The sequence below is a fragment of the Balearica regulorum genome, chromosome 2 (genome assembly GCF_011004875.1).
Source record: "Balearica regulorum gibbericeps isolate bBalReg1 chromosome 2, bBalReg1.pri, whole genome shotgun sequence".
Taxonomy (NCBI): domain Eukaryota; kingdom Metazoa; phylum Chordata; class Aves; order Gruiformes; family Gruidae; genus Balearica; species Balearica regulorum.
In genome coordinates, this window is record NC_046185.1 from 158,495,357 (window position 1) to 158,516,730 (window position 21,374).

At 41.3% G+C, this 21,374-nt stretch overlaps 1 protein-coding gene across 2 annotated transcripts; it reads right to left on the bottom strand.

Moving 5' to 3' along the window:
• Window positions 1-3,113: 3,113 nt before the first annotated feature.
• RNF32 (ring finger protein 32) lies at window positions 3,114-21,372 on the bottom strand. 2 transcript variants are annotated; one of them, XM_075746639.1, is made up of 9 exons: window positions 21,323-21,372; window positions 20,537-20,598; window positions 19,767-20,025; window positions 14,932-15,074; window positions 10,899-10,931; window positions 10,330-10,454; window positions 10,016-10,124; window positions 3,905-4,069; window positions 3,114-3,537 (listed from the first exon to the last, which is right to left on the bottom strand). In XM_075746639.1, exons 2-9 carry the CDS (start codon window positions 20,558-20,560, stop codon window positions 3,295-3,297), a joined length of 1,101 nt encoding a protein of 366 aa, XP_075602754.1. In that variant the 5' UTR covers window positions 20,561-20,598; window positions 21,323-21,372; the 3' UTR covers window positions 3,114-3,294. The 2 variants fall into 2 exon arrangements, with proteins under 2 accessions (XP_075602754.1, XP_075602755.1); XM_075746640.1 differs by lacking the exon at window positions 10,899-10,931.
• Window positions 21,373-21,374: the final 2 nt, after the last annotated feature.

Consider the following 21,374-nt stretch of genomic DNA (forward strand, 5'->3'; position numbering starts at 1 on the left):
GTGAGGTATGGTCTGTGATGGGGATTCCTGTATGTTCAGAGGCATTACAGCCCTGTGTTTGAGAGGTGCACCATTAATTCCATGCCTCTGCTTTAGGCAAGTGGGGTGTGTTTACAGAAGAGTATAGGATTGTTGTGTATAAGTCATTTTCAATAGAGGGGCAGTTTTTATATATTAAAAACCTGACTGCTACGTTTCCTAAACTATTTGAAACTTAAACAGCTTCAGACTTTCCATTTCATTGGAGATTTTAGGCTGTTTTTAAAGCTCAAGAGTCACGTGGCTGGAAGGGACTTGGAGATGCCCGATCCGTCCAGCTGCGGGGGACCAAACGTGCTGACCTTATTGCTGGTGTTTCACCACCTGGCAGGGACGACCTGTGTTGGGAATTCTGAGCTATTTCTGGGCAGCATTTTCCAGTCTCTGATTGTCCAAGATTTCCTAAATGTCAAATGTGAACGGCCCTTGTTGTGCTTCAAGCATTAACTTGGTTCTCAAACATTCATGGTAAGAGAAGTCTTTCTGCTTGCATTGGCTTTTTCCATGCCTGAAAGGTTACGTTTCCCTTTATCTCCTACATAAGTGAACCCCTGTTCCCTCAACTGTTTTATGTAGGCCTCTCATCGTCCTTTTTGCTGCCTGCAGGGACCCTCATGTGCTTCTAGAAACACAGAGCGTGGAACTGGACACAGAAACGTTCAAACTTGAGCCCTTAGACCACATCAGATCTTCAGGTCTCTTATGCAGTGTCATTCATTCACACTGAACTTGTGTTCTCAAGTATATTTCTGGATGTCTTCCTACAGAAAGTCTCTATATTGCTAGATACGCAAGATGTGAGTCATCTCATACATGGGGTTATTCCTACAGAAGTGTGTATTTTGCACTTTAATTTTCTGTGACACTACATTTTCCGCTTCATCTGCAGGACTGTATCCTGTTACAGAAATGAACTGAATTGGCTTGATGTGGTTCTCCTCTCGGCAAATCCCATGGCAAATACTACTTCTTTTGAAGTAGTTTGTACCAGTGGTTTTTTTCTGGAAAGTGAAGTGAAACTAATGTCAACATGTCCCCAGGATCTCCTCCCTCCTCCCCGGTTTCAAGGTCTATCAATTCCTAGTCCTCTGGAGTGTCACACGTTCCCCACGAGTTCTTGGAGAGTGAGAGCCCTGCAGATACGGTCTGGCTGCCCAAAAGCAGAGTTGATCAGCAGCCCATCTGTGAAAGGCTTTTCACCCAAGGATTCTCTAACACAGCCTTTCCCCCTTCGGCTTAAGCCTGTGAGCCCATACACTGTGGTGAGCACCTCGCTTGATGCAGGACACAACTGGAGCTTGTCAGCGTTATTTGGAAGCTCTCTATCGCTTGTGTAGTGGATCAGTTACTGCCTTTTTATGCAAAGTGCATTTTTTTTTTACCTCGATAAGTTGCCACTTAATTTTGTTTTAGCTTCTTTTATCTTTGTGCTCATACTTTTCTTATAAATGATCTGTCATGGCCTGCTATAGTTTCAGCAATGAATAGCAGAAAAATCATAACCATGTTTTTGTCTTTTGAAAGTGGGTCAAGTACTTACTGGTTCCATGGCAGGTGAAGTGGCCAGGGCACTCGCCATCATATTTGAGAAGTCCTGGCAGTCCGGCAAAGTTCCCGCCGACTGGAAGAGGGGGAACATAACCCCCATCTTTAAGAAGGGTAAAAAGGAAGATCCAGGGAACTACAGGCCAGTCAGTCTCACCTCCGTGCCTGGCAAGATTATGGAGCAGACCCTCCTGGAGACTGTGCTCAGGCACATGGAAAACAAGGAGGTGATTGGTGACAGCCAACATGGCTTCACTAGGGGCAAATCATGCGTGACAAACTTGGTGGCCTTCTGTGATGGGGTTACAGTGCCGGTGGGTAAGGGAAGGGCAACTGACGTCATCTACCTGGACTTGTGCAAGGCATTTGGCACTGTCCCACATGACATCCTTGTCTCTAAATTGGAGAGACATGGATTCGATGGATGGACCACGCGGTGGATAAGGAATGGGCTGGGTGGTTGCACTCGGAGAGTTGTGATCAACGGCTCAATGTCGGAGTGGAGAACGGTGATGAGTGCTGTTCCTCAGGGGTCGGTACTGGGACCGGCACTGTTTAACATCTTTGTCAGTGACATGGACAGTGGGATCGAGTGCACCCTCAGCAAATTTGCTGACAACGCCAAGTTGTGTGGTGTAGTCGACACCCTGGAGGGAAGGGATGCCATCCAGAGGGACCCTGACAAGCTGGAGAGGTGGGCCCGTGCAAACCACATGAAGTTCAACAAGGCCAAGTGCAAGGTCCTGCACGTGGGTCGGGGCAATCCGAAGCACAACTACAGGCTGGGCAAGGAGGGGATTGAGAGCAGCCCTGAGGAGAAGGACTTGGGGGTGTTGATTGATGAGAAGCTCAACATGACCCAGCAGTGTGCGCTTGCAGCCCAGAAAGCCAACCGTGTCCTGGGCTGCATCAAAAGAGGCGTGACCAGCAGGTCAAGGGAGGGGATCCTGCCCCTCTGCTCCGCTCTTGTGAGACCCCCCCTGCAGTGCTGCGTCCAGCTCTGGGGGCCCCAGTACAGGAGAGACATGGAGCTGTTGGAGCGAGTCCAGAGGAGGCCACAAAGCTGATCAGAGGGCTGGAGCACCTCTCCTGTGAGGACAGGCTGAGAGAGTTGGGGTTGTTCAGCCTGGAGAAGAGAAGGCTCCAGGGAGATCTAATTTGCATTCCAACCCAAACCATTCTATGATTCTAAGTTCTGCAACGATCCTGCATCATTGAGGGCTGCTCTTACCCACCAACAGCTATCTGGAATTGGTCAGGGTCCTTCTCACAGCAGCAGCCGGGATTCTGAAGGAAAAGTGTTTCTTGCAGCAACTACCAGTTGCAGCAGTGGCAGCCCTTGTGGGTGGGAACCTGTGCTGCAACAACTCGGGTGGAAAAACCTGGTGAGGGACATAGCGGGGTATTGCTGAATGAACACAGCGCCCGAAACAACTGTGCCCTTGTTGGGGAAAGGGAGATGAAAATGGAGGAAGGTGGGAGTGACTGGGGGAGGCGTGGGGAGAATAAAAATGCTGGAAGGCCAAAGGTGAAACTGAATATGAAAGGAAGCAACGGCACCCTTCTAAAGTTTATTTCTCTAAATATGAGGCCAGTACTGTTATTGATACAAAATAGTTTGTTCTTGGAAGCTCTGGACCTGAAAAGGCCCAATTAAAAGTGCATGTGTTGTCAGCTACGTTCTACCAGGTAGTTCATTATCAGCTACACTTATCCCCATTTGAGGATCTTCTTTCGATAATACGAGCGACACAAAGGACAAATATGTTGCTCTCCCAAGGAAAACTCTTCAAATGCTTCAAGACAAGTATGATGAAACAAATGCGAACAAGAAAGCAGAACAGTCTGCCGTGACAAGTCGTTGCCGTTTCCAGGAGAGAGACAGACAGGATGCACTGCAGGACTGAGAGGCACGATACAGATAGGACAGTCACATATCTCTTGCCGAAATGCCTGAGTAAAAACAAACAGACCTGTGTTAAAACAATGGAAGGTAAATATATCAGCAATATGCTAATTCAAATGGTCAGATTTTATAATTGTAATGTATTTTGAGAAACTTGACGTGTTGGTTCTTAATTTTGCCTACAGCGTCTTTAGGCTCCGAGTGGAAGAGAGAGATGCTCCTGAGGTAAATCACCGAACTGTAAAAACGTTTTAATGTTTCTGATTTGGAACAGATGGACCAAAATTTAAGAAAACAGAAAACACTCAATTGTGCTGAAAAGACTGCCATGCCTCAAAAGAGCATAAAAGAGCTTATAAATGCACAGCTACTTTAAAAAAAAAAAAAAAAGTGGGGGGGGAAGCACCAACCAACCTGTATCTGGATCTTCTCCCAGTCAGTTTCACTTAGTAATATTTCTTTTCCTTCCAACTGCTGAAACACATCTCGACTTGCAGCTAGAGAAGAATCTATCTCAGAAAAAAATTCATCTAGGTTGATGTCGTAAGAGCTCAACAGTCGACTGCTGATCTGTTGAACCTGAAAAGAAAATCAACTGGAGTTACTTAGAGGTATGTGGATGAATTGTGAGCAGCTGGACGAGTGGGCCTGATGAGTTGTGTGATCTACAGAATCTCGTTGCCATTTGCAGCTGGTGTCTGGTGCTGATTTTGAGGTTAAAAACATCAGGTCCCCAGACTCCACTGATAGACCATTATCCTTCAGAGAAAACCCAGGACTTTCATCACTGAGCTCTCCCAAGACAGATGATGTGCTGTTCGTAGCCCATGTGGGTGCAGTGTGGAGGGAACAGCTGTGTTGGAGAAAGGAAGCGTAGAACTTGGCTGAGCATTGGGCATTTGATGGGAAACGAGTGCATCTGCTGTGGGGTTAGTTAAAGGCACGATAACCACTGAGAGAAGAACATTTCGGGCCTTGTCCCTGGCATAGACTTTTATGACCTACTGCCTTGAATATGTTTCTGCACATTGCACGCAGGCCTAAGGTCATCATAGCTAAAAGTGCTCAGCAGAATAAATACTCAAAAGCAATGAACACTTTTCTTAAACTGAGTCATCTCCTTGAGCGCAATCCCATCTCACTGTGGCCACTTCCTCTCATTGTTACCATGGTATCTGACACTGTTGTAGGGAGTCGCATATGTCTCAGACTTGGCTTTTGTGACAAGAAGGTTTTAACGGACATTTCAACACCTGTACCATGACCGTGCAAGTGAGTGAGAAGTTGACAGGAAACCAGGGAGCCATCTTTTCAGGGAGGATGGGATGGGAAGGGGGATGCGAAGTGGCAGAAGGGTTGTCAAGGTTGGACAAGCCTGATGGTGCCCAAACACTTTTCTATTGTTTCATTTCACTTTTTTTGGTAGCTTTTCTCTACCAGGACGTGTGCTCCCTTACAACTGCTAAAGTGACCCTTTACAGCACGTATCAGGATAGGCAAAGTGAACTTTTCTAGAACCAAAGGAATCAAGAGCCCAAATCTCAGACCCCTCTCCCCCCCAAAAAAACCCTATCTGAAAAGCTCACTTAACATTCTAAGATTTCATTTAAACTTTGAATTTCCTAAATTTCCTTCTAAAACTATAAAAAAAACTCATCAGTTAATGTTTGGGTTGGGTTTTTTTAAATTATGTTCATATACTGTGCAAGTATGAAAGCGTTTTCCAGTGAAACACATAATGTTTCTCAGTAAAGACTTTAGAGACAAACACTGGAAGTGTCCAGGTAAGGGAACTTGCCTTATGTGATGGTTCTCACCATTTGTTTGCTTCTTGATGTTAGATTTGATCCTGTGTATTCTTTTTATTTTATGGTCTGACTCACTGCTACTAACACCAATTATGACTTACTGTATTTCTGAATGATCCCTAACACAACGGGATAGTGAAAGGATGTATCCATTTGTCAGTACAAACCAGATTTAGTTACCGTGTTGGTTGATGCTGATGTACTAACTTAATGTAACTTAAAAAAATAATCCTGAGACCCCTTGTACAGCGTACATATTTAAATCACAATGTGACAGGAAAAGCAGCAGCTCCTTCTGTACTCTGAGAGAATTTGGTTCCTAGCAAAGAGCAGATGGATGATCTTCTGCTCCACTCATGACTGTTCACTGACAAGAAAGAAAAAAAAATCTGATTCTGTCCCATGCAAACATGCACACTGACCTCCAGTGGTGTGTGTAAAACAAAAATAAACCCCCTAGAATCCCACCACAGGCCTCCTTCAATGTTTACACTTTGTGGTCTCCAAACAAGCCCCAAGGATGACACTGTGGGCTTCCTGAATGAGACATGAAATACTAATACACTATGCTTTAATCAGGTTGTGTCTTTAATATTTTAATGTGATTATGTATTTAATTAAGCAATAAGAGCCCTATAGTTTTATCTGAACTGTTGTTACCTTGGTTCTAGAACTGAATCTACTCCACACTGTAATTTTAACTGCTCTTACTGATGTCACTTTAAAATCTGACTTCAGGAAGAAGAGGGTAAGATCACACCTAAACCTTATATAAATTCATGGTTTCTGTTTAACAACAAGGTTGATCCATTTGAAAAGACGTTTGGTCCTGATTTATTCTTTGTCTTTATATTTATTTATATTTATATCAGTATCAAACTTGAACAGACCTAACTGTTTTCATAAGAAAACTCAGGGGATGTAATAAAAAGCTAGAGCAGCTGTGACAATGGTTTCCAGTAGTCTCTCTGGACCCAAAATATGAGGAAAAGCAACCACATTTTAACTCTGCCTTTATCCAGTGTCTATTTTTGTGAATGTGAAAGCAACTCAGCTGCTCTGTGGTGAGTTTTGTGAGCTACACTGTGACTAGACAGGCTGCTGAGGAAAACTGACCAAGGAGGGCTGAAAGCAGGAACAGAGCGTGGCCAGGGCTGCACTAAGCAAGCAGTGCTTCCTCTGTCTGCGCCTGTGCGGCTTGTACCTTTTTCCCTCCGTTTATTCCCTTGCACTTATCTTTCTCTTCCCCTTCTCTTTCACTAGTGATCCTGAAAGTCCTCTCGTGAGCCTCCTTGAGCAGAAACTGTAACAAATAGAGAGGGAAATGCTTCTCCTGCCTGAGATAGTGATCTGTTAAGTTCCCCTGCTGCTAAGATACTATCTGCTTTGAGCTACTTCTGCATTTTCTGCAGAATGACATGACCCAACCCATATCCATCAATCGGCAAAGTCTAAGGTTGGGAAGAAAAAAAACCTGTAACTGAAATTTACCCCCCAATTTATGCTCGCTGGTGGATCAGTGTGAAATCTCACTGTGAACAGAAAGGAAATAACACTAACAAATTACACAAAATGCTGAAGATGTTTGAGGATTTAAATATTAAATCCTGCTGTTTTAATGCATAATACTGAATAACCTTTTTTCCCCAGAACAACTGAAATGGATTAATTGAATTTCTTTCTGAAAATATCGTATCTCTATATTTGATGTCTGTGGCTTCTTAAAATTTGAATAGAATGGCATAAACTGAGTATTTGAAACACTCCATCAGCATGCAAAACTACATCAGTCATCTGTACAGCAGCACAAGACTGACAAAATAAAACGATGAAACAAAGTACTGATGTGAACTTTGTCCACAGGGAAGCCTTTTTAAGTGATCCAATGTCAGCAAATTGCTTACTAATGTGTTGACTTATGGCAACCCTCAAAAGTAAAATGAAAAGGCTGGAATTTACAGCATATCAATGAATCAGTTGATAAGCTTTTACTGGTTTAATATCCTCCTAGTTTTGCTGCTTGGAGCCACTTGAAGTTAGCAACAGAATGTTTACCATCTCCATGTCATAAAGGAAGTCAAATGACTAAACAAATTCCAAGACCATTATACTGTTTGGTGAGATTTAAATTAAAATTGTTGGGAGAAATCATGTGGAGGGGGAAGGAGGAAACTGAAGTCAACTACATCATTTCACAATCACTTACCTCGCTTCCTAAACAATGGCAAGATTTTTAGCAAAGCTAGAGATAGTGTAATGCATTTGAAAAGATTTAATTGCACCAATAAGACTATACCACACTTAAATGACATACAAAAGTGACATTTATAGGTAAGATCAAAGAAATTCACTACCTAACATGCTGAAGCAACACCCTACTTTCTGTGTATAGTAGTGCTAAGAAGTAGCCTACTTTGGTTTCAGTGACCTTTCTTATCTCCTTTGATCTAGATTATTAAAAATTTTAATGAAAGGTGTGAGAAGGGCTACTGTAGCACCCTGAAACAAGTAATATTTCAGACCTTGGTTTTGATTTTGTGATATTTACTTAAGTGTATGAAACTTGACGGTTGACCTTTGTGATCCTTCCAGAGGAGGTAGGGTTATTAAAAAATTCAGTTGTGATGCTTTTTGATTATGCTAATGTTTAGTGACATTTTAAAAGCACAGCACAAGTTTGAGAGGCAAAACTTATTTTAGAAAAGCTTTTTAGGAAATGGATATCTCCTTGAAAAAAATGTTATTTTCATTAACCAACAATTTATAAGAGCTAGCAGCAGGAAAAAAATCATCTACAATTCCCACTCGAAAGCTGCTAAGAAAAATAAGTATATATCCTTTAATCATAATTGGTAGTGAATTAATTTAAACCTGGCTAATCCATGTAAGATGACTTTTTCACATTCTATTAAGAATAAATTTATAAAGTAGTGCTCATTTTGTTCCCTGCAAAATCCTGAAGTGTTACATATGAGAAAGTTTCCGTATATAGCCGCAGCATGAGGAAGTCAATGTTAAATGAAAACCTTCCCATGGCTTATACCTATGTGATGAACCATGGGCAGTCTACCAGGCTGCTTCTCCCTCAAACAGGTATCTAAGATAGGGGCCCCAAAAACTAGCCCAGTATAAGTATCTTGGTAGACTGCTACTGCAGCCATCTGAAGTTCAGCAAGAAAAATTTTAACAAATGACACTCAGCTGCAGCTTTCAGCATATTTAGAAGCCACCTTCAACTTCCCTTTACTGAGACCCTGTTTATAGCTAAGCATAGTATCTTGAGCCCACAGCAAACTGACCACCTTATTGGGAAAGCGGCATACGACTCTTTCCCTAGCCTCCCATGAAGAAACATCCGAGTGTTTGTCTCAGTTCTCATCGTGCTACTTGAGGACAGACACAATCCACTTCTTCTGAACTTGCCTGTTTGAACACTTTCATGTGTAACATTAGCTTTCTTCAGTTACTGCCACATTCATTTTCTGTGTTACAGTGAAGGACTTTGCATTGGTTATAAAGGCAACCAGCAAGCTGTCTCAGTGTAAGGCTGAGAACAGTATTTCCTCTGTCTCCACTATCACCACACAAGCAGAACAGTGGTACCAGTTTTGTTGCGGCAGTCTGCAAGACCACCTCTAGGGTACCAAATTCACTATTGTACACAAATGATTTGCATCCAAAGCTCTCCTCTAACGGGATACAACCAAGTAAGCATCAGAAATAATGACAGATGGTAACAAGCCTTTTTCTGCAAGTACTCTTCTGTTTAACTAAAGCAGATTAGTTTCTAGTTTCTAGATTTTTTTTTAAGATTCTGCCCCCCCCCCCCCCCCCCCCCCAAGATATGGAAGAAAACCAAACAACTGATTTAAGCATTGGTCTAAACCTACCATTGATTTAGCTCACAACTTGGAAAGAGTATTCTCCCAGCTGCACGCACTAGCTACATTTAAATGGCTGTCTTGTGCAGCTTTGCTAATCTTCGTTAGCCAGGCTGCTCGGTAACCTGGGCTGGAAGATGGCAGTTTCCCTGGCTCCCTGAGAGAAGGTTCAGTAATTGCTGAGGATGTGTCAGAGCAGTTTTTGTGACTGAAAATCTGAGCTGGGCGAGTTGTTACTAAACTGAGGGAAGACTAGAAGTTGCAAAGGAGGACTGGAGGACTGCACAGGGACTCTGCAGCAGCTGTGCGCTTAAAGGCAAGTAGGGTCATTGCAAAATGCTTGGATGTCATTTGGCCTCATTTGTGTGGGGTCAGGACCCCAATTTATTACAATCTGACTTGCATCTGAGCAGAAGTTAGAGAAGGGCAAAGCTATGGAATGGAACTATCCAGTTCAGCATCCAGTAAGAATGACGACAGTGAAAAGAAGTTATGATTGTTTATGGCTTTACTTGTTTCTCCCCTTACTATAATCCCTTCATATAATTCTATAGGAAAACAGATTACTATGATTTATCAAAAAGAGAAGGAAAATACACAGAGCCTCACTGCCCAGGCAAAAGGCAGGCCTTAAAATTAAGTATTTAAATTATTTTCCTTACTTACTTCTACATTGTAAAGAGGATGGAACGAACACACTAACAAAACAACCGACTGCCTCCACTGGTGCCTGCTTGATATGAGTAAGAAGGAATAAAAGAAGAGGTAGAGAGCTGATATTCAGGAGTTTTGATTTAAGGGAGCTGAATCAGACCAAAGAAGCAAACGTGACATACCTTTTTCTCAAAGAATTGCTTCCTTAATTTGCTATCTTTAGGAGGCACTGTTCTTCTCAAGTTTTTATACCATTTTCTAACAATATAGCCCCTCCAGGAAGCTTGAATTCTGTAAGACACAATTTTGTTTAAGAGGAGGAAGCTCAAATTTATATAATTTTACTATTTATAGGAAACAGTTTTATGCATTTTTTTCAACTTTTGTCGCGCATTCATTCTAATTTCTTCTTATGTTAAAATCTTAACATATTTGGAGCATTATTTAGGAATAACTATTGTCCAGTGACAATACCTGTAGCAGAAGTAAGGCTTACCTAATAGCGCACTTTACTTTAAACAAGCGTGCCCCATCATGTATTACTCTGGTCTGATACTGCTCTTTTCTACACATAGGACAAGATTTTTTCCCTGTAAATTTCTCAAAGGCTTTCAGGCATGACTGAAAAAATAATTGCAATTACTTACAAAATATTTCATTGCATTGGAACAAAAGAAACAGGATAGATTACTGAATGTAAAAACAATTTATTCATCAATCCATGAACAAGCTACAAGATGCATATTTTTATAATTAAAATGTTAAGAGAATTTTGTAAATCTCCATATAGTCGCATGAAATTTCATGAATTAAACTATTCCTGCTTAGTATACAAATGTTTAGCTCAGTTGCAAACTATGTTTTCCCATATGGTTTTAAAAAAGGTAATAAAATGAAGTGCTTTATCATGAAATAGCCTTAAATTATATTTCTTACCGTAAAAATCTGGAATAAAAATTACTTTTCAAGTTGATTATATTTAATTCATTAAGATATTAACTTAAGTAGTTTAATTCAAATACTCCTGTATTATATGCTTGAATAGTTATATAAAAATGTACTCACTTTATGGAATACATGGGAACATGAAAGCAGCACCTGTTTTTCAAAGGAAAAAAAAAAAAAACAACCAACCAAACTTGACTTTAAACCATTCTAAAAAGCTGAAAAGTAAAAAATGCTGACAAGAAAAATTCTGACAGCCTGAAAGGTCATCACTTTCTTTCTGTTACTACAGCAATCTTTCTAGTGAAAATAAAAATTAGTCTTCTACAGAAATTACTTAATATATTACATCTGAAACCAGTATGTGAATTTTGTGTTAACAACATATGGAGTGGCAGAAAGCAAAAAATGCCAAATGCTACTGACTGGAGGAAAAGATTATAAAATGAGGACTTAAATGAAAGCTGATTAATTTTTTTCCCCTTTTCCCTGTTAAATTTCAAGAAGTGATATACATCAAACGCTGCATTTCACACACACAAAAAAACAAAAGAGAAAGCATGTTCACAGGCTACAAGAAAACTTCACCTTTATCTGACCTAAATTCCCACCAAATGCTGATGATCTCCATCCTGACAAAAGATAGAGTTGGACAAAAAAGGCAGTTGGCTCTTAGGGGAAGGAAAAACTGGGAAAGGAGTGAAAACCAGAACAAGCAGTGTGCACTATTGAGCTGGCAAACACAAAAGGATTAATGGCTAGCAGCCAGCTGAAGGGAAAGCTTTCAGATACAGTGGCTTTTTTTCCCTTGAGGGAGGAAAGCTAACGAAACACTGAGGACAAAAAGAATTCCAGAGGCATTTCCCCTTTTGTGCCAAATCTGAAGTAACCTTTTTAATGAGCGCTGTCTATTGCTCTCTCTTGTCAAGCTTTAGACTTTCAGGGTAGCCAGAAATTGGCAGAATGGTCTTTTGCCAGATCCATCCCACCTGTCTGTGGACAATCCTACACCTTCAGTTAATGTTGCTGTAAAAGGAAGCAAAAGCACTGTATCTAAGGTTATTAAAAGACCTTAATTCAAATCACAGACTTGGCTGTAAAAAGTCATCAAGAAAAATTAAAAGGGGGAACAAGCAGAAAAAACCTCACCCTAAAATGCACTGTGGAAAGAAACTTGCAAGCAGTTGAGATAATTCTTCTAATTACCATCATCACCTCTCTGAAGCAGCACTCCCTTCAAACGGTCACTTGTCCCTTTTGCTTAATATTTGCAAGATGATAGATGAAAGAATCTTATAAAGCATGATGTATTTATCTTATGCTACGTGCATGCATTGAATAAAGCCATCAAAGTAAAATGCAAGCATTTCTTCAGATAACCTAAGGAAGTGACTGACTGGTATTAACAGCATACTTACCTCCATTTTTCAAATAGAAATAACTATTGAACTAACCTGCAATTAACAAAACTTGTGAGAAAACAAAATATATCTTCAATTGTATAATTAGGGAGTATTTACCATTCCGATGAACGAAGGCTAGGATCATAGAATCATAGAATGGTTTGGGTTGGAAGGGACCTCAAAGATCATCTGGTTCCAACCCTCTGCTGCAGGCAGGGACACCCTCCACTAGACCAGGTTGCCCAAAGCCCCATCCAACCTGGCCTTGAACACTGCCAGGGAGGGGGCATCCACAACCTCTCTGGGCAACCTGTTCCAGTGCCTCACCACTCTAACAGTAAAGAATTTCTTTCTCACATCTAATCTAAATCTACCCTCCTTCAGCTTAAACCCATTTCCCCTTGTCCTGTCACTACACTCCCTGATAAACAGTCCCTCACCATCTTTCCTGTAGGCCCCTTCAGGTACTGGTCAGCCGCAATTAGATCTCCCCGGAGCCTTCTCTTCTCCAGGCTGAACAGTCCCAACTCTCTCAGCCTGTCCTCATAGCAGAGGTGCTCCAGCCCTCCAGTCAGCTTCATGGCCTCCTCTGGACTCGCTCCAACAGCTCCATGTCTCTCCTGTACTGGGGCCCCCAGAGCTGGACGCAGCACTGCAGGTGGGGGTCTCACAAGAGTAGAGGGTCAGGATCCCCCCCCTCGACCTGCTGGTCACGCCTCTCTTGATGCAGCCCAGGACATGGTTGGCTTTCTGGGCTGCAAGCGCACACTGCTGGGTCATGTTGAGCTTCTCATCAATCAACACCCCCAAGTCCTTCTCCTCAGGGCTGCTCTCAATCCCCTCCTTGCCCAGCCTGTAGTTGTGCTTGGGATTGCCCCGACCCACGTGCAGGACCTTGCACTTGGCCTTGTTGAACTTCATGTGGTTCACACAGGCCCACCTCTCAGGCCTGTCAAGGTCCCTCTGGATGGCATCCCTTCCCTCCAGCATGTCGACTACACCACACAACTTGGCGTTGTCAGCAAATTTGCTGAGGGTGCACTCGATCCCACTGTCCATGTCGCTGACAAAGATGTTAAACAGTGCCGGTCCCAGTACCAACCCCTGAGGAACACCACTCATCACCGTTCTCCACTCGGACATTGAGCCGTTGATCACAACTCTCCGAGTGCAACCACCCAGCCCATTCCTTATCCACCGCGTGGTCCATCCATCGAATCCATGTCTCTCCAATTTAGAGACAAGGATGTCATGTGGGACAGTGCCAAATGCCTTGCACAAGTCCAGGTAGATGACGTCAGTTGCCCTTCCCTTACCCACCGACGCTGTAACCCCATCACAGAAGGCCACCAAGTTTGTCACGCACGATTTGCCCCTAGTGAAGCCATGTTGGCTGTCACCAATCACCTCCTTGTTTTCCATGTGCCTGAGCACAGTCTCCAGGAGGGTCTGCTCCATAATCTTGCCAGGCACGGAGGTGAGACTGACTGGCCTGTAGTTCCCTGGATCTTCCTTTTTACCCTTCTTAAAGATGGGGGTTATGTTCCCCCTCTTCCAGTCGGCGGGAACTTTGCCGGACTGCCAGGACTTCTCAAATATGATGGCGAGTGGCCTGGCCACCTCGCCAGTTCCCTCAAGACCCGTGGATGCAACTCATCAGGCCCCATGGACTTGTGCACCTTCAGGTTCCTTAGATATTCTCAAACCTGATCTTCTCCTACAGTGGGCGGTTGTGCATTCTCCTGGTCCCTGCCTTCTGTGACCTGGGCAGTGTGGCTCAAGGATTTGCCAGTGAAGACTGAAGCAAAGAAGTCATTGAGTACCTCAGCCTTCTCCATATCCTGGGTAACCAGTTCACCCGTTTCATTCTGGAGGGGACCCACATTTTCCCTCGTCCTCCTCTTATCACTGACATACCTATAGAAGCTTTTCTTGTTGTCCTTGACATCCCTGGCCAGACTAATTTCTATCAGGGCTTTGGCTTTCCTAACCTGCTCCCTAGCTGCTTGGACAGTTTCTCTATATTCTTCCCAGGCTACCTGCCCTTGCTTCCACCTTCTGTAGGCTTCCTTTTTTTGTTTGACTTTGCCCAGGAGCTCCTTGCTCATCCATGGGGACCTCTTGGTGGATTTGCTTGACTTCCTCTTTGTTGGGATGCATCGCTCCTGAGCTTGGAGAAGGTGACCCTTGAATATTAGCCAGCTGTCTTCGGCCCCTCTTCCTTCCAGGGCTTTGTCCCATGGTATTCTACCAAGCAGATCCCTGAAGAGGCCAAAGTCTGCTCTGCTGAAGTCCAGGGTAGTGAGCTTGCTGAGTCTCCTCGCTGCCCTCAGGATCCTGAATTCCACCATTTCGTGGTCACTGCAGCCAAGGCTACCCTTGAGCTTCACATCCCCTACCAGGCCCTCCTTATTGGTGAGAATAACCATGTCATACCTAACAGGAGTGTAAATGAAGCAGAAAATAGTCTATATGTGCTTTGCGAGAACCGATAAAAAGGCTGATTACCTCTACTGTCATAACTTCAGAGGTAAACAAACACTATCAACCTTTCTCTACCAGGTCATGTCCAAAATACTTTCAGAGTTGGCCACTGATAGCTGGGTCCTGCTATTAAATGCTAAATGGTGTCTTACAGTAAAGTCTGTCCTTCCTTTCTTCCTCCAGCTAAAGATTTTTAGCAGTAACTCTGGAAAATTTTTTTTAAAAAACAATTGTGCATCCACACAATTATATGGTTACACACGTACCTGATGTTGAAGTGCAAATTCTTCCCTGCATATTGCACAAGGCTGTATGGAGTCTCCATGCTGTATGGATCTCTGCTTTATTTTTACCCATTCTTCAGCAGTTAGTGGCAAGGAAGGAGGCTCAACTAGGCCTAATTTCTGAGCTGTAGACAATAAACATCATCAAATGACTGAATAAAACCCACTGGCAGATGCAGACAATGGATTTTCTTCATGTGAAATTAATCGATGATGCACTTATTTAAAAATACTTTATACAGACACTTCATATACATCTATCATCAGACAAACCACTGGCAGGCAACATACTTATTATTAATTAGCTATTCAGAAACTGTCAGAACTTCTTTTACATACAGGATTTACACAGGATTTTTTTAACATGTAAACTTTTACTTGCTGAGTAATTTGAATTTATTTTGATACCTTTTCACGGCTATTAAGATGGAGATTATGAACTAAACAATATAACAATGCACAGTAATGTAATTTCAAATCATTGGTATAAAAAAATCTGTGTCAGAATTAATTTGTGAAGGTTTCTTCAACATTGCATTTTTGTATTCTTAAAATAAAAATGAATAAAGTAGTATAATAAAAAATGGTTGCTGGTGCAAAATACTGAAGTGTAACAGGACTGTGATGGATGCAAGAGAAATAAAGAGCATAAAGAAACAGAGAGATGGTCACAAGACACCAGTGATAATGTCACTGTGATAGCTGAGCTTGTCGATCTCAGATGATAACTGCAAGGTGCCTTGCTGCATGTCCATGTGAAATCTCTGCCTTCTCAAAGAAGGAATCAGTGAAAATACTTACAATACTTCCCCCCTCACCCCCACAAATGGCAGATAAAGTCCAGTGTCAGTATCTCAGCAGTAAAAAACCCAGATGCTAGTAGGTACGGCAAAGAATAGATCTTTGTCATCTTTGAAGACCAGAGGAAGCAGCTTGTGTGGACTGACCAAAGTCAATGCAGGAATGTCCAAGGTATGTGTAATAAACCAGTAACATGAGTCCATGATGAGGCCTCAATGGTATTCGCTAAAACCAGAGAGGAAGAGGACATGCAATAGTTAGAATGCAAGCTGATGACACCTAGATGAGAGTTTGAGTTCTATATGGAAAGAAAGGGTTAACACTTTTGTTCACACCAAAATCTTTGCAGAAACCAGACATTAATAAGCAGCACTTATTTGTTCTGTATAAGCTTTTAAAACTCCATCAGACAGATTGCATATCCAAACCCATTACACTAGTTAGTGATGAAGAGAAAAGGAATCCTAACCAAAGAATGGAGTTTTGGTGATCCACTTGCTCAACTATCTGATTATTCTAGGATAGGATTTGTTAATTTTTGAGACAAAAATTCTGCTCCTGAGCTCATCCATTTACAGATGTATATCGTTAATCATTTAAAATTTGCACAAAGCCCTTTGATCTTTTTAAAGAACTTTTGTGAGGTACTGAAGGAATTATAAGCAATACTTTCTTCCCTCTAGTTGAACTATCTGCCTAACCTACTTTGACATCCTTCAAACGTAAATCAATTTGATTCCATGTCTTAGAATGACAGGATGGCTTTCAGATTTCAAGCTGGGTCAGTTTGTGCTTTTGGAACTACATGGAAAGTGCTTTCTCTACATACGGTTTGGTTTACATGCACCCCATCTTGTTACTTTTATTACCCTTGCAAAGGCATCAAGTCAAAAGGTAAGCAATGCATGTAAACCTAAGTATCAAAAGAAAATTTGAATCAATGAATGCCGTAGATTACATTAGTGGTCACATATGAACTATCTCAGAGGCACGCTGTTGCGGTTCCTGGACGACTCGGTACCCAGACACAAATACAGCACCTCCACACGTGCGGGAGCTCACAGCTCCGCCTGCAGGCTATGGACCAGAATTCAAACCACTCTGCGTCAAGCAGCAAAGCGCATACGTGTGTGTGTACACAGCACTGTAATTTCAGAATGTAAAATACACACTGTATTAACATAAAATAGTGTTGTCTATCAATTTTGGTGCAGTAAAATGCTTTTATCTGGTGCCCTTGATGGTGTAAAATAATATGAGCTTTACGAGAAATATGAGGGATCTTGCAACTTTTTAGAGTCTAAAAACTAGTTCAGAACATGTATTTTGCATAAAGCTTAGGCATGAATTACTGAAATTGGTAGTTGAGTCACAAGGAAGTTTTCCTAACCAGAAGTGCTTCCTCTCTTGACCATTCAACTCCTGAAGAGCATATATTGCACAGATCAGTGTTTCCGCTACAAAAGAATCAAATTCTGAAATATATGATAAAAGTTTCAGTAAAAACACATCAAGTTTCATCTGACAGTAATACCTCAGAGTACCAGTGAGTGAGTAAGGAAACAAGATCCCGTTTTGATAGTCCAATATACACAAGCGATGGCCTTTACGATGAGAAAATGTGGATACACAGGGAGTGAACAAGATAGCAAACCAGTCACAGCATGAAAGACAGTATCACAACATAAAATTGCCTACCCTTGATTTTCTTCAAGCACTGTGGTCAGAGACTGTTTTAAGGAAGACAATGAGATGGTTTTGTGGAAAGCCTTTTGTATACCCCTGGGGTAAGAAAAACCGCTTATTTAAAACTTTCACAAATGGATGATTAAAGCTGCCAAATAGGAAGAGATTGGTGGCAAAACCTAACTTCTAAATAATATAAACCAGATGAGATATTTGCGAGGGACAAGTTATACAGGTGTTTAGAAGGAAAGCTTTCATACAACAGAGTTGATGAAGGAAAACTGGCAGCAGAACACACAAGAAGGGATACATGGTTGAAGCAAAAGGCTCCATGAAGATATTCTCAAAGCAGCACTTCGAATACGTACAAGCAATGAAAGCCTACATTTATCACAGCTCAAGACATCCAAGAGGTTTCATCCTTATGCATCAAGTTTACAAGCCCAACCCATTTACTGACACACCCATTTACAACCAATGGAGTAATTTATCCTAAAATGAACAATGGCAAAGTGATTACATACATTAACCTTTAAACTATTATTATTTGATTTTAGGACTCAAGTCCCTACTGAGAAAAATTTAATGATAGAGTCCTGTGAGATTTTGTTCAACTACCCACAAACTCAAGAAGAAAAAGTTGCATTAAATTACATTTTCAAAGTTTCTTCACAGCTCTAAGGTTTAAACCACACAATTCTTATTAAGAACAGAAAGCTTGACACAAGCATTATTTTAAAATAACAAGACACTATTGGTGAAAATACTAATAAGCAAAACTCAGAAACAATGGTGATTTTTAAAAATCTTTCAGCACATTCTTTCAAATCACTTGCACAAGCATTCATATGGGACCTTTCAGTCAATGCTGTGATTTAAAGAGAAAATACTTTTTCTCATAATTGCAGAGAACATGCTCACACTTGGGCTGCATTTTTTCCACCACAACCTTTAGCTTCCATAATCGCTCATTATTTATATTTGTGTTAACCCCAGTACCTCTCTGCCGTTCCCCCCCACCCCCATCCTCTTTTCTTTCAAATTCCTCTTCAAAATGAGCCAAAGAAAAAACCCTCCCATCTTTAGAACTATAACCATGTAAACACAGCAATAATCACCTTGTCCTACTACCTTTGTCCCATCCCTTGTTACACTCACTTGTTGCATATTATCTGAAGTTATCCTCTTAACCTCCAGCTGATTCCAAAAGGCAGATGCCTGTGCTTGTATGGAGCCTCATTGATTTACATGGCTCTCTTTAGAGCTGGGACTACTGTGACAGTTACTATAGCAAAGGCAACATGATCTTCAGAGAGGCCTAAGGGTATTTTTATGAACACAACAATTATTAATGATGATGAAAGTTTATTATGCTTAAAACTGAAAATTGTGGAGCTGGAAGGTCCTTTAAGAAATGCCTAATCAAGACAACTGAAAGGATGGAGACAAGATGATATTCATGGCAAGAATACTGTAGAAACCTTTAGAAAAGGAAATACAAGACTGAAACTGACAGTCGGGAAGCACGTTTGGACTCCTAGTCTGTTAAGATGCTCCCTGACTCTGTTTTTTTTTTTTAAGCAATGTTGTCTGTCGCTGCTGTACAACTGTATTATTATAATACTATTTAAAAGTGAGTTTTCCTACCAGGCATCATTCCAAGTCCTCACATCTGTGACTTTTATCTTGTTGCATGTTTGCTTCTAAATTTGAAAAAGGTATTTAAGTACAGGTGTTAATTCTTCCCAGGTTTAGCCCCAGGATCATTGTAAAACCAAACCTTTTTAACTTTGAGTAAAGATGGGTATATATTAACAAAGAATACATTTAATGCAGCACTAGTAAATGTCTTTTTACTGAATAAGGAATAAAATAAACCATTTCAAATAGACTTAAAAAAACAAGCTTAATACTAAAACATTCCCCCCAAATAAATACAGTTATCAAAATCACTGATGTTAGCTTGAGAATATAAGGTAAAGAAACTTATGACAGTCCATATACAAAACATATTAAAAAAAGTGTAAAAGACTTCTCACTGCTTAATGAAGAATTCTTCTTTATCAGGATGCAGTAGCTTCTTCATTTTTACCTTGTCACAAGAATAATATTTTTAAATGCATTTCAGCTATTAAAAGACATGTTCAAGTGATTGATGGCAATTCCATTGTTTACCTGATGGCCTAAGCTGCTGAATTTTGACAAATTTTAAAACAACAATTTATGCTATTTAGCATTAAATTATCTCACTGAACAGAAAGCTGAGCTTCCTCATTTTAGTTTATTTTAAATAAAACTCAAAATTCACAAATCAGAATATAATGGTTTACCTAATGTTAGCTGTGGAGGACTGGGATCAAGAACATACTCCTTTTCTGCTTCTTCCTTGTTTTTGTGGAGAGTGCTCTTTTTTCTTAGTCCAGTATCTACTATTGCTTTGTTCACGTGTTTATAAGTGTTCTTGATATTCCTTGTCCTTGACTTAAAAGGATCTGCTAATGAAAGATCCTGGAGCTGATGACTGTGTATTATATGATCCTGTAAAGCAACTGCAGAAACTGCTATCATCTCTCGTTTGGAGGAGCGGCCCTAAAAAAAAAAAAAGCTCGAATAGTTATTGTTATAAATGATTTTAAAACATATATATGTTATACTAAATAAATTCTGCTCTTAGCTAATGTTTTTGACTTGTCAAAGGCTTTTATACACATGCAACTCCCATACTCGAAGCCTAACATACAATTACCATAATATGAAATTTAAGATTGATGTTTCTGACACATCCTAGTTTTAACATATAAAAAGTCAAATGAACTCTTTATCATTTATATTAAATAAAATAGCAGTAATTTTAAAATTTTAATTACTGAGCCCATAATTATTATATGCAATAAACTCATTATGGAGTATAAAAGTTTGGCATGCCCAAACACATTTTTACTTCAATATAATTAAAAACAATCCCAAAGGCTAACCTTGCCTTCCAGAACACTGAATATAAACAAGAATATATTATTTTTATACAGAGAATGGGCTTATCTATCTATTCCTCCATTTCTCCCCACCCTTCTGCCTTATTTTAAAAGATGTGAAATCGTACCTTGTAGAAATCATGATGCTCCATCAATAATCTTTAGCTGGTTTTACAAGAGTCTCGTGGCTCTACAAACAGACACATACAAGAACTTACTATTTCTCAGCAGAAACAGCCTCATCTACAGCAAAAGAGAAATCTAAAATTTCACTTTTCTCCTAGGCCTACCATCAGAGACAACTGAACATGTATTCCAGGCACAGAAGTTAACTCTGGATCCATAAACCACCAACGGTGCTCTCTCCTGTCAGCCTCAGTGGACTGCCCATAACGTACACTGAATGCCTTCAAAATGAATGGCAGTAATCACAAATTTCAAGCTGAACTAAGTTAAACATATGGCTGTAGCAATAAACCCCACTGAACTGTTCTGGAGGTTCGTTTACAGTAGACAAGGATGACGTTAGCAACCCCTTTCTGGCCAAAGCTGCCCCACTGCGATCTTCAACGTTCTCACGGGCCCAGCAGGAAAACCTGCAGCCTGGCTCGGTAGCAAAGGCTGGCGGTGGGTGAGAGGGCAACCTTTACAGCTGGCTGTGGCAAACAGGCGCCACTGCTTACCCCGCCGTTCAGCTCAGTGTGTAGTTGTTCCTCCTGCTACCACAGCCAAGGCTCAAGACCGCCTTCCACCTCTGGGTGACCGCCACAGCTCCTCACACGGACCCTGTCCCCGGGCGGGATGCGGGCGTCACACCCTGCCAGCCAGGTCACCTCACGGCACTGCCGACCCCTCTCCTGGCCTTGGACCAGCGCCCTGCCTGGGGCCTTGCTGCTCTTTTTTCCCTGTCGTACCGTTTTTACCGCACGGACCCGACCTCCGCGCCCTGCAACAGCCCCTCCGCCC